This window comes from Gobius niger, assembly GCF_951799975.1.
Source record: "Gobius niger genome assembly, chromosome: 19".
In the NCBI taxonomy this organism is placed as follows: domain Eukaryota; kingdom Metazoa; phylum Chordata; class Actinopteri; order Gobiiformes; family Gobiidae; genus Gobius; species Gobius niger.
The window spans coordinates 23,395,832-23,409,893 of NC_136870.1; the positions used below are offsets into that span (position 1 = coordinate 23,395,832).

At 41.5% G+C, this 14,062-nt stretch overlaps 1 protein-coding gene across 1 annotated transcript in view; it reads right to left on the reverse strand.

Annotated features, from left to right (window-relative positions):
- The window catches only part of adamts14 (ADAM metallopeptidase with thrombospondin type 1 motif, 14), a 106,977-nt gene that overhangs the window by 58,607 nt on the left and 34,308 nt on the right, over positions 1-14,062 (reverse strand). Inside the window, 1 exon segment of the mRNA XM_079577313.1 lies at positions 1,366-1,519. Within this exon segment, the coding sequence (XP_079433439.1) occupies positions 1,366-1,519 (154 nt within the window).

Consider the following 14,062-nt stretch of genomic DNA (forward strand, 5'->3'; position numbering starts at 1 on the left):
ATATTCGTCCCTCAGATATTGCATGTGATGACATTTGGGGGTTTATTAGATGGTCCGTTTGCATTTACGTGTTTTTTGTCCAATATGTTTTTGAACTTTCAAGCAATGTCGAAAAACTGGCAGCAATAAAGCAGAGCTGGGGACATTGGGAGCACATTTCAGATTCAGGTTTAGGACAGGCTCACGAGAAAATCTATCCCCAAACTTTTAGCTCTATTTTGTAACTCTGACCGACGGATTCTACATAAGTTTGCTCAGCTCCGCGCCACTTCAGAGAATTGCAAAATCAACGTCGTGCTGGGTAATCAGGAGAGTCGGGATATTTCCCAGTGGGCCACAGTACTTTTGGGCCACCAGAAAAAAAATAGAATAATAATGCAGGAGGAGCTGGGGCTGCTGTTCTAGATAAGTTATACAGACACTTGTTTTTTTGTGGAAATCTAACAAATAACTGAGGTGTTGAAAGCTAAAAGAACTTTCGTATTGCGTAGGCACATTGACAAAACTTGTGGTACAAATAAACATGCCTGGCCTTGCCTTCCCATTGTGCTGGAGCAGGAAGATGCCACTGGACACTGAACGTTGAAATCAGCGTCTAGGGGACTAAAGGGACTAGACCAGGGGTGTCAAACATGTGGCTCGCGGGCCAAATCCGGCCCACAAGATGATTTCATCCGGCCACTGCCTTGTATAGCATCAATTCCAGATATGTAAAAAAAGAAAGAAAAAGTAAGTCTCATGCCCATTCCTGCGGAGTTAACCAAAATAACCAGAATGCTCATTCCAGCCACTAGGGGGCAAGTTAATTTTTTTTTTAAAGGAAAGATTTTCTGCACGTGTCCAGCAGAGGGCACTGACATAATAAGAGATCAGGATATGAACAACACATTATAGCCACATAGTAAGTAGTGGCTTCAATAACAGCTTACCAACACCGAGTGTGGAGTGAATACATAATGACTACTGTGTACTTTGAGAAACTTGTGACACAGGCTTGTAAAGTGTAAACTGCACTATTGTTACTTTCAGTCCAAAATACAGCCATGCACGAGCTTAAAGGAACAGGCCACGTTTTTTAAATACTGAAACATGTTCTTACCTGGGCTTAGACGAGTTGATGTGTACCTGTCTGGTCTTTGCAAGTGCCCTCAGTCACCCAAAACGACCAAAGATGTTGTTAGCATCTGGTCTCTCCCAGTATATTCCTATGGCTCCAAACGGGGTGCACGCACACAAGACCAGACAGGTGCGTATCAACTCGTCTAAGCTCAGGTGAAAACATGTCTCAGTATGGAAAAACGGTGGCCTGTTCCTTTAAAGGAGTAGGCCACTGTTTTTAGAGTTTTCTCAGTCTTTTCTCCTCACCCTCGTTGTGCATCTCCTCGGCTCCCGTCCCGTCTCTCCTGATGGCCGACCTCCGGTAGACCACGTGCACTCGGCCCTTCTCCTCCCCGCCCTGCTGGCCCTTCTCCAGAGGCTCGATGAAGAACTCCCCGATGTCCGTGCGGATCAGACCTGCCTGAGAGAGAGAGAGACAGAGGAAACCAGACCTGGGTTAGAAATAATAAGCCTAATGGGCGACTCGAGCGGAGCTGTGCTGAAAGTGTTTTGGGGAAAATGTAGCGAGAACTCTGTCGGTTTATTATTAGCTGGACCTAAAAGTTCCCCTCAAAAAAGATATGATGCTGCCAGAAATAAACACAAGTTCAGAGTGTGGAAAAGTGGCTTGTTTATTACATAAAAAACTGGCCTCTTGGAGTTCTCTGCAGCTCGCATTCACAGAACAGAAACTAAAAATATTACTTGCTAGAACCATCTGCAAAAACAACTCCAAAGTAAACCGTGACGTACGTTTATCCTCATTGCATTTACATTACGATCCCAAAGGAAATTCTGATGGATACAGACGGCATCTCATCATAGAAGGGGGCGTGGCCTCACAGAGGGGGAAAATACAATCTTTTGGGAAACACAGTTTTTAGATTTTTTTTAGCCATTTTCTGGCTTCACATACAAATAAAGTCAAGTCTAAATCGGGCCAATATGGATGTTTATTCACAGCAGATTGTTCAGTAGAAGCAAAAAAACGGCAGTAATAGCAAGTGCTAGCTAGCGTTAGCATTAGCACAACGCTAACATGAAGCATCATGTTAGCATTCTCCGTTTTTTTATGGGATGTTGAACCACTTTGCTCCTTCCCATGTCTTTTATCTTTGTTTAGTAGAAAACTATATTCATAATTCAGCGTTTGTTAAAGAATTTTTTGAAAAATTAGAGAAGTTTAGATTTTTGTCAAAATTGTTTTCCCCTTTGACTGTTTTCAAACATGACCATATATGGGTTATTCCAGAGATGCCGTCTGTATCTATTGGAGAATATGTTGTTCACTCAAAACCTGAGCCCTTTGAGGTTAAGATACCACAGAAACTAAAACCTCAATTGCAATTCGATAAAGGTTAAACGTTAAAGGAAGAGTTTTGCCTTTTTTTTTTAACTCTGATATTAACACTATTATTATTATCATTATTTATTGAAACAGGGACAATGTACAGAACCATTAGTCTTTACAAGAGGAGATGGTTTGTACCAGATTTAGCTCAGCAGCTATTTTCCATCTGCAGTCCCACGTTAAAGGGATATTTCAGGATTATTTTTTTTCAGGATTTTTGACATAGGGCCTCATTTCCTAGTTATCCAGATCTCAGAGGCTCATTTCTGGAGATATTTTTTTGTAATTCATGCAGTTCTTATATTTGAAGAGTTTCGTGGCGCTAGGCTAGTGCAAGGCTAGCGCATTGCTATGGTATCAGCTAGCCTGCATTAAAAACAGTCTGACCCGCTCCACAGTGCACCTGAGGCAAATCACTTATAACACTAACGATATAAATGATGTCGATAGAATAATTGTAACCATTTAGCAAAAATCCTGAAATATCCCTTTAAGAGAGAAGTGAGTGAAAGCATAAAAAAAGATGATCATCACAAGCTCCAAAAAGTCTGTCAAGCATAATAAAGGCCCTTGTGGAATCAGCGCTCGAGCCATTGGCACTAATTTCCCAGTCCATGTAATTGTTATGGTGCTTGTGATTGCTGCTTTCCTTTTCCTCGGTAATACTTTAGACAATTAGGGGCCTCCCTCGCAGCTGAGATTTATTGAGTGTCGGGCCAATTTCACGCTCAAGGAGCCGACGGGTAAACGCTGCCGTGAGCACTGGCAGGCGCACAGCGAGTCCTAAATCACTCTGGGGTTGCTGGAGGAATTCGAGCGCGGGGTCGACTTGGTTAAACGTGACGTACAAAGGGCCCCGGTCTGACGTGGGTCCGGGCGCATACCTCCACCAAACAAGCGGAGTGCACATGTATGTTGGTGCTTTTGTAAACCGATATCCTCCTGAAATGAAGAAGCCCTGTGTAAACCACGGTAATGACCCAAACATGTGCCCGAAGTGCGGTCGCCTGCAGTTTGTTTGGTTTATGGTCAAAAGTAGTCAAAAAAAGAGTAAAATTCAAGCATTTTTTTACTTCATCACAGGTGTTTTTCTACGTTTTAAAGCAGTACTAAGTAACTCTTGCCCTTAGAGGCCATAAGCACAACTGCAGGTGTCGTAGCAAGTTGCAGTTTTTTAGCTTATTAATTGTCCTGGAGAGTAAATACTACGCTGACAGAAAAGGCGAAGGGAGAGAGGGATATTGTACATCCAATTATACAATGTAAATAATTTTTTTCACTCAAACTTGGCTACTTTGCCTATTAGCTTCTTCTTCGTGATTCCATTAGTGTGTATTGGTGGCTCCGGTCCGGTGGCAGTCAAGTTGCAAACATGGTTTTCTGGCCAGATGAAAGACCCTCCAATCATCCCATAAACACTTGTATTACACCCACCCGTAGTCCCTCTGGGGGTAATACAAGTGTTGGGAGGTTTTTCATCTCCCCCTGGTGTCTCTGGCCTGAAAACCATGCATGCAACTTTCCTGCCTCTGGGTCAGAGGTGCAATAAACACTAATAGATTCACAAAGAAGAAGCTAACAGGCTAACGGGCAAAGCTAACTGTGGGCTAGCACCACTTAAACAGTATTTACAGCCAAGTTTGAGTGAAAAAAAGGATCTCCATTGTGTAACTGGATGAACAATATCCCTCTGTCCCTTCACCTTTTCTGTCAGCGTAGTATTTACTCTCACGGACAATTAATGAGTAAAAAAACGTAACATGCTATGACTCCTGCAGTGGCGCTTATGGCCTCTAGGGGCATGAGTTAGTACTGCTTTAAACAAGTGGATTTTCTCCAGTTGAGCTTTACCCAAATCTTAAAGCTTCTGGACTGGAGTCTTTAGGCCAGCGTAATGCCTCATTTGAAAGCTAAGACCTACAAAACTGATCTGTATCCTCACATGGTTGCTGCATTGTCGTTACGTTTCTTGTGGCTTTTTTGAAGAATGAGCCAGGGGAGAAGGAGGAGGACAAAGATGAAGATGAGAAGGAGCCAGAGGAAGGCGGTGGGAACGGAAGGAGCTGTGCAGGAGGAACAGGAAGGAGGAGGTGGAGGCCACATTTCAGATGCATTCCAAGCAGCTGATTTTGTTCAAGTCTGAAGCCCCGCCCCTGAGCGCTACCGTCTGAGCTCCTGTCACTCACCAAAACCACACAATATTATGTCCCTCTTTTTGTAAGGGCTTCGAGCTTTTTTGTCACGACTCATATAATATTTGAAGAGCAAGAAATGACGAGAGAATAAGCCTCAATTTACTTTTATTTGATGACCCATCTATTTAGTTCATGTCCAACAATCCATAAAAAAACAATCAGCTGCATCAATGACGAGTGACAACAGAATATAATATTGGTGTAGACTCATCTGATCGCTGGTTCTCTATCTTTTCATCTTTGTTCTCCAAACTCTCTTCCTCCATGGCTCTGAGCTGGTGCTGCTCTGACACAGTGAGTAGATGCTTCCTCACTCAGTCTGAGTGTTGTTCATGTCGCAAAGGTGAAAATAGACTTGTGTACCTTGTGTTGGGGCACGCTGCGCTGGATGTGCACTTCTTATCATTATATTGTATTTATTTTTTACTGTTTACTGAACACAAAAGCAAACTCAAATTCCTTCAGTTTGTGACGCATTATAAATTATACAACCATTTAAAACAGTACTAAGTAACTCTTGCCCCTAGAGGCCATGAGAGCAACTGCAGGTGTCGTAGCAAGTTGAAATTGTTTTTACTCGTTAATTGTCCGTGAGAGTAAATACCACGCTGACAGAAAAGGTGAAGGGAGAGAGGGATATTGTTCATCCAATTACACAATGGAAATAATTTTCTTCACTCAAACTTGGCTGTAATTACTGTTTAAGTGGCGCTAGCCCACAGTTAGCTTTGCCCGTTAGCCTGTTAGCTTCTACTTCGTGATTCTATTAGTGTGTATTTGTGACTCCGGGTCGGAGCAGGAAAAGCTGCAGGTGTGGTTTTCTGGCCAGAGACACCAGGGGGAGATGAAAGACGCTCCAATCCTCCCATTAACACTTGTATTACCCCAGAGGGACTACGGAAAGGATTTATTAAGGTAAACAAGTTACTTAGTATTGCTTTAAGAATACAACTATTCCCATTAGAAACAACAGTAACTGGTATCGAAATCTAACATGTTGAGCCAGATTGATATCACATTTGCTGCTGATCTGATCAAAAACACCAAAAACAGTGATGTGTTGTTGCAGCGCCTCGTGTTTATTTGTGATCACAGGGTTGTTAAATAGTGCGAGAGAGGTTCAAGATGGATTCTCTTGTGTGTTTGTAAACTAGTAAGTACCACGAGAATTCCGCTTGCTGGCAAGGTAGATCGGCTGCATTTTTTACTTCACTAAAAAGGCCATCTGATCTTAGAAAATTGAATGATCAGAAAGAATGTGTGGTCATTTGAGGTGGGCTTCTCCCACATGAACAAAGCTCAGAGTTGTTCCTTTGGCAGTGAATTTACTTGATATGTAGATATGTAGACTGTCAATAGAAGTGATGATTTTAGTCTCTCCTTTTCATTTTTATTTAGAATAAATGCACATTCCTTTGGCAAACTTACTTCAAGACAGTCCAAATCTACTCAAACTCAGCATGCATTATGTTCATTCAAACACATTATAAGCCATTTATGTAAGATAGATAACATTGTCCCAGTGTTGGCTTTGATCAATACCAAACTCTCAGGCTCCAACGCTCTGCCATGTGACCTGCACTTGACCCGTCCTTCACCCAGTGCTTAAGGAGTGTCTAAACTGGAGGAAAACTCCTCTGTGCAGGTTGTATGATGGGGAAAGTGGAGTTCATGGAGATAACCAACAAAAACAGTACATTATGTTCCCTGGCACCAAATATGAGGAAAATGAGGAAAACATGACCAACAATTGTTAGTCTTTCCGGGTGTTGACCCTTTTGCCGAACTATAAACTCCCGATGTGTCATTGCTCCCTCTCTCTCACAGCGCTGCAGGGTTTAATTGCAGCCTACGGCTGAGCGGACATTTCTCCACATACTGTATGTACACTTAGGATAATAACACGTATTCTTATAAGTGTTCAGTGTGACATCTGAAGGTGATCATACTGTGAAGATGAATTCTAAAACAGAGACAGAGATACTTGTATCTGCAGGCGTGTATCTGCAGGCGTGTATCTGCAGGCGTGTATCTGTATCTGCGGGTTTATCGTATAAAGGGGCTGCGGCGCAAAGCAGATCAATAAGAGGCGACATGAATGAAGGAGTCACATGGTTCTGATGGATTACTCATCAGAACCGGCTCTCCTTGTAGATATACTCATTGCTGCTCCAGAGGGACAAAAGAGCCTCTACAAGGAGGCTGAACAGGGGTTGCCGACCACCGTGATAGGCCCCTGAATACGGTAGGCCCCTGGGCTCCAGTCCCTGCTAGCCCATTGGTTAAGGCGGCTCTGGCAGTTTGGGACAGGTTATGCGTTGTTTCATTCTCTTCTCTTCTTTACTCATTTTTGCACAAACATCGCGCTGCATTTTCCATACTTTACTTTACCTTACTACATTTTTAGCCCACTGTGAGTTAAAATGGTTCTACAGAGAAAAAAGGACATGGTCTCGGTGTAGCAGCGGCATCAAAGCGCTCGCCTCGCCGTGCTTTAGAAACGTAACCAACTCCTCCATATTGTGATATCTCGGCCCAAATTTCTGAAAGGGCTCGGGGATAAGATCTAAACGCTACACCGTTTACTGCATCGTTGTACCGGCCGCATGGTTCAGAACCTGTGAAAAAAATAAGTAGTATAAGTGAAAAGTAGTTACTAGGACTATGGATAAGATCTCCAGTTATCAGACAAATAAAAGCTAAATAAAAATGAAAAGAATCTGAACTTTCAGTCATAGTTCTTCCTTTGTCATTTTCATAACGGGTCCTCCTGAAGTCAACCTTAACTCGTCCAAGTTTCCAAACCTTTGATGCAAAAAGGTTGATTTCAGATGTGATATTCCAACATTTCGAACATGAAACCACATTGATGTTGGAATTGTGGAATTGTAGGAGATTTCGAAAACCTTAGAAAACAAAATATGCACTAGTAAAAGGTACACAATTGTAAAAAGATGGAATCGAGGCCAGGAGATATTCAATCATCCAAGCAAATTTACAGCAGGAAGAATTGATTCTAGTTCATATTTATGCACCAAATACAGATGATCCACGATTTTACCAGAATTTGTTTCTTATGCTTTCAATATGTTCAGGTAATTGTATAATAGCAGGCCATTTTAATTGTACACTGAACCTGTCTAAAGATTAAAGTTCAGGAATTGAACACTCTCACCTCCGTAGTAATACAGTTATGAGAGAAATGAATTTGATAGATATCTGAAGAGAAAACAATCCGGCAGTTTTCATGCTTTTTTTGGAAAATACCAGACATACTCACGAATTGACGCCTTCTTGACTAGTTTAAGACATAGGCTAAAGCAGTGCAGCTACAAACCCATTATAATATCCGATCATGCGCCTGTACCTGCAAAGCTAAAAGTACAAACCAGCCATCGTCGGACATTCATGCCTGACACGTACTGCAGTACAGAGCGGACAGAGGTTGAGAAAATAGTAGGGTACAAGAGTCCAGAGTGTCAGTGTGATTGGTGTCCGCATAAAAAATGAAAAATAGAAAGACCGTGTGAAAAGGTTTGGGGTTTTTGGGGGAAAGGACCAAAAAAATGTTTTGAGGCCATTGGAAAAAGGCCTCGTCAAGTCAGATGTGTTTACGCAGTTATTTATATGGTTTTGTCCGAGACAGAAGAGGAGAGACACTGAAGCTAAAGAAACATTTCCTATTGATTTTTAGAAGAATGAGTCTGATGGCAGAGGGGAAAAACTGTTCATGTGGCGGGAGGTGTGAGTGTGTAAGGACCGTAGCCTCCTGCCTGAGGGGAGAGGAGTGAATAGTCCGTGTCCAGGGTGAGAAGGGTCAGCTGTGATCCGAACTACACGCCTCCGGGTCCTCGAGAGATGGGAGCTCACAGCCAATCACCTTCTCAGCATGTTAAAGAGCCACTAATGACCAACAAGACACAAAGAATACTACCTTTGCAGTGGGGAATCAAAGAATAGGTTCGGATGATGACCTAGCATATTTAAAGCTGCACTACAGAACTTTTTAGGTTAGTGCTAGATCATATGCTCCGGAGGGACGGTTTGCTGTGAGTTTGTATAGATCTATGAGTTGGTTTGTCTAAAAATACAAATAACCCTAATCCTTAAGGTTAACCCCTTAACTCCCACCTGAAACAAGCACATTTTCTCCAGTTTGGCTTTACCCCAATCCAAAAGCCTCTGGAAAAAAGTTGTGAAAATAGCAATAAAACAATGATGGAAATGTGACAAAAAAGTGAGAAAACATTGACAAAAAAGTGACGAAAAATTTATGACAAAGTGGCAAAAATGTCACAAGAAATTGACAAAAAATGGATTAAAAATTGACGAAAAAGGACAAAAATGTGACAAAAAAGTGACAAAAATGTGACAAAAATGTGACTGAAAATTGACGAAAAAATTGACGAAAAAATGACAAAAATGTGATAAAAAATCACAAAAAAGTTACAAATATGAGTTGAATACCCAACAAAAAAATGTTGGAAAAAAAATCTGATGACTTGAGGAAAAAGATCCTCTCGGTTCAGGCGGGAGTTAAGAGGTTAACCATTTCCCTGGCCCTAACCTTAATTTGTGTCATGATATCTCACGTTTTCACAGCAGACCGTCCCTCCGGAGCAGACGATCTAGCACTAACCAACTTTTTATGGGGGGGGGGAGTTAATATTAATGTGTATTTGACCTTCCAGTGACCCAGCAGCTGTATGGGTGGTTAACATGGCGCCTTTCGGTGTTTTTTTTAAGGGCTCCCGGTAGGTTTTCACTGCTGATTGATCTTAATCAATGGCTATGTATTCAATCCATCCAGAAAACCTATGAGAAATCTGAAAAAACCTAATAAAGTTGGTCCTGTAGCATCATGGCCAACCACCCATACAGCTGCTGGGTCACTGAAAGGTCACATACGCACTAATATAAAAAAAAAATCCTGCATAAAAAGTTCCATAGCGAAGCTTTAAATCTCATATTCAGCTGCTTTAGTCAACATCACCATGGAGACGAGTTTAAGGCACTTAATGTTGAATTTGAGTCGGTTTGAACTAATCTAAGATCAGATACAAACGCCAGTGGAACGAGCAGAAATCCTACTTGAAATCAAACAAATTAACTTTTGCTTTTAAATATGTATATTTTTCACTTGAAATTATACGAAACAATCTGAGTTAGGAAAAAAAATAAAATAATAGTTCCATTTTGCAAAAAGAGATTTTATCTGATCTAAGGTCAGACCAAACCTCAAACTTAAAATGATTATTCTTTTTCCAGTGCTCTTCCTCTCACTGCCGGGGGAGAAGACATCAGGAAGCTGAACTCTCCCCTTCCATCCCTCTGCTGCCCCTATAGCTCAGCACAAGTCAAAGCAAACTAAACTGAACTGAAATCTCGTGCTTATGTTGAGCCTCGATGTATGAACAGGTAAAAAAAAATAAGATTAAACAGTTTGAAGATCGATTTTCTCTCATCAACTAAAAGACCACTGACATAATACTTCAATACATTTCCCTATGTGAATATATTCATCATTATTCTAGCACAATGTTCTCTTATTACAATGATGCACAATATAATTGAATAAGCTTGTTGTGAACGCCATTGTGTTGTTGATCTATATGAATTATCATAATGCGGGCGCTTCTTTTGTGATTACTCTTTACAAAAGCAAAGGTGAATGTCATATTTCCATAACGACATCGTGTTCTCTGCTCTGCACATGTTGTGGAAGATGGTGATTTAATAATGAGCGGGTGCAAAGAGAAGCTGCAGAGAAAACACGAACTGAGGAGAAATGAGGGGCTGCTCGGGAAAAACATCTTGCATAAGAAAATATGCTTTAATGTTTGCTACAAGATAGAGACAATATTTATATGTGATGCTCAAAGATTCAGGTGTTTGTTGCTCCCATGGGATCAGGACTATGTGAGTGAATGGTGTGTGAGGGATTATACTTCGTAAAAACTGCATCCTGTAAACTACTCTTTTTTTTTGTAAGTGTGTTGCCCTGATTCAGCGTTTCTCCATTCATTTATTCTCAACAAGTGTGACTGAATTGTAAAGCTACCTTGAGCATCTGGAAAAGCGCTGTATATTAGTCTAATGCATTGTTTATGTTGGAAATAACTTCAAAATGCATCCCCTCTCTCTCTCTCTTGGGACAACAACATCTCCACATAAGTAGCACCTATAGACACCAGATTGTTCAGATTGTCTTGTACTTCATATTTTCCTCTGAGGGATCTTATTCCAGAGGTGGTAGAGCAAGAGTAACTTTACTTTTAAATACTTTTACTCAATAAGAAGTAAAAAGTAGTGACCAAAATAATGACTCGAAGTCTAAAAATGTAGCTTGAGAAAATGCTACTTGAGTACTGTGAGCACTGAGGAACTTGCAGAGGTGGGTAGAGTGGAGTTACTTTGAAACTATTTTACTCAAGTACAAGTAAAAAGGAGAGGCTGCAGTCGTGCATAAACTGTCTATCTGGCCTGGATGTATGAAGATGACTTTGCTAAGGAAAGCACAGTTCTTTTTGTACAATGGAAGAAAGTGGTCAGTCCGAAACTCCACATATTTTTCAGAGGTCATCTTCACACCTTCAGGGAGTCTACTGCAGCTCTCAACTGCAGCCTCTAGAGGGTCCTTGATGGGTCCAGAGCTAACCCTAAAGTCCAGAGCCACCAGCAGCTTCAAATACTTGTTTCCTGCTTTGTAGCAGCTGTTCTAATCATCTGATGTATTTGTCTGGCAGACACCGTCCTCATTGTGCCTTTATCTGCACAAACCCGTGTGTGCTCTGAATCAGCCACAAATCTCTTAACAATACGTTGATTACGCTTGATCTTTCATGAAATATCAAAGGTTTTCACACCTAGTCCAAGGCATTTGACAATTTCACGCTTTTCATCAGCAGAGAGATCCTTTTTCTTTCCCATATTACTTGAAAATGATGGCTTAATAATGTGGACCGTCCTTTTTCTGTACTTTTTCCCTTTCACTGGGCTTAACCTGAAAACGAATCATCACAGTGATTCAAAGAGCCCTGAGACACAAAACCATCCATGAGTTTCATTGAATTTACCATTATGGCATTGAAATACAATTTGCATAATAATTGTTAACATAGTGTGCTAGGATTTTTAACATCATTTCTTGTTTTGTTTCTCATATTTATGTCACGACTGAATTGGGAGTAAAATGCCCTCTGAAAAACAATCTTTACATCTAATATGCCAACAAAATACAGCTATGCTTTTAACTTCTTAACCCCCACCTGAACCTAGCACATTTTCTCCAGTTTGGCTTTACCCAAATCTAAAAGCTTCTTTTAAAAAAGCGACAAAACAGCGACGAAAAAAAACAGGATGTGTGATGGAGAAGCAGCAATAACCCGACAAAAAAGTTATGAAAAATCTATTAAAAAAAAAAAAACACAGCAAAAACGGGCTACACTGGCCTATAGATTGTCAGCTCTCAGGTCAAGAAGCTTTAAGATTTGGGTAAAGCCGAGCTGCATGAAAGAATAACTAGTGATCTCTACACTCTCTCTTCTGACTTCTCTCCCTCCGCTGGACCGCCGCTCTCCAACTTTTATGATTTGTTTTGAGTGGGAGCTGAGATGTTTTGGCCCGTGCTGCGACACTTTGGAGCACGTGCAGACAGGAAATACCAGACAGACGTGCACAAAGTACTTCCTGTGCGAGGCGACGCGCATCTGGCAAGGACAAATCCAGATGTTAACACGCTCAAACACACTCACACAGAGAGAGAGAGAGAAAGAGAGAGAGAGAGAGGGGGGAAAAAATGATCTGGACCGGCAACAAAAGTGACAAAAATGTTTCTCTGTGGACCTCGAAATAGTCCTTTAAGTCCAAACAACATCAGGAAATGAGCTGTCGGACCGTTCCTGTATAAACGATAGAGGCTGTTTGTGCGATTTGGCAACACAAAGCAAGCAATGACGCCAGTGTGGACAAACACAATGAGCCTAGCAACAATGCACAAAGAGCTACAGCTATTGTATGCATGTGATTTCATCTATGTTTTCTTTGCATGTCTATATAGAAAAACGAGCCTTGCTAATGATGTTTTGAATGTTTGAATCTTTCTTGGGGGAATATCAAGTAATGTATTCCTTTAATTGCCCTCATTTGTTAATTTAAGTCTCAATCACGTGAATGTCTACTTTAAAGGTGCATTATGTCACTTTTGTGTGAAAAAAAAAAGGTGTGTGAGCCAGCTGCTGTATGAGTGGTCAGCCTGGCGCCTTTACTGTCCATCACAGTGGTCTCTATGATGCTTCAGGATCAGTTGTTTGGAAGGTTTTCTCTGCTGATGGAGCCTCTCACCAGAAAACCCACAAAACAACTGATCCTGGAGCGTTGCAAAGACCACTGTGATTGAAAGAAAAGGTGCCATGTTGACCACTCATAGAGCCACTAGGTCACTACAAGGTCAAACACGCACAACTTTGCTTTCCCTTTCATAAAAAGTTGTATAATGCACCTTTAAAGGAACAGGCCACCGTTTTTACATACTGAGATATGTTCTTACCTGAGCTTGGACGAGTTGATGCGGACCTCAGTCACGGAAAAAGATCAAAGATGTTGTTAGCATTTGACCTCTCCCAGTATATTCCTATAGCTCCAAACGGGATTGAAGTTGGAAGCTACAAAGACCAGACAGGTACGCATCAACTCGACAAAGCTCAGGTAAGAACATATCACAGTATGGGAAAACAGTGGTCTATTACTTTAAAGGGACTATACGGAGGTCATACCGCCTTTGCGATGCCCAATCCCGTCAGACCTTGGAAGCTAAGCAGGGAAGGGCCTGGTCGGTACTTGGATGGGAGACCGTTCGGTAACACCAGGAAGCCTAGTGAATGTAGTGAGTGAGTGAGTGGTTGGTTGTGGTCGGAGGGGCCGATGGCGCAGACTGGTTGCCTCGCTTCCGTCAGTCTACCCCAGGGCAGCTGTGGCTACAATAGTAGCTTACCACCACCGAGTATGGAGTGAACGAATAGTGCAATGTAAAGGGTCTTTGAGTGTCCAGAAAAGCGCTATATAAAACCAATGCATTATTATTATTATTATTATTATTATTATTATTAAAAATATTCCTCCCCCTACATGTTCCAGCAATGTCCTAATGTGCAGAATGAGCCCAGACCTGCCGTCATGCACAAGCTTAATATAAAAGGTGCAGTTACACATATGACCTGAGGTGGCAGCAGTGAGCAAAAAATGGCTAACTTGCGTCTAGCCCCTTTAAGTACACGTACTTATCTACTTACCCCCCACAAGAACCGAGAGCATTTTCTCTAGTCCGGTCCAAATTTAAAAGCGCGGAGTGTAAAGCCTAATTTGAAAGATAAGACCTACAAAAGTGATCGTAGCTATGTCGGCATATTGTCGCCGCATA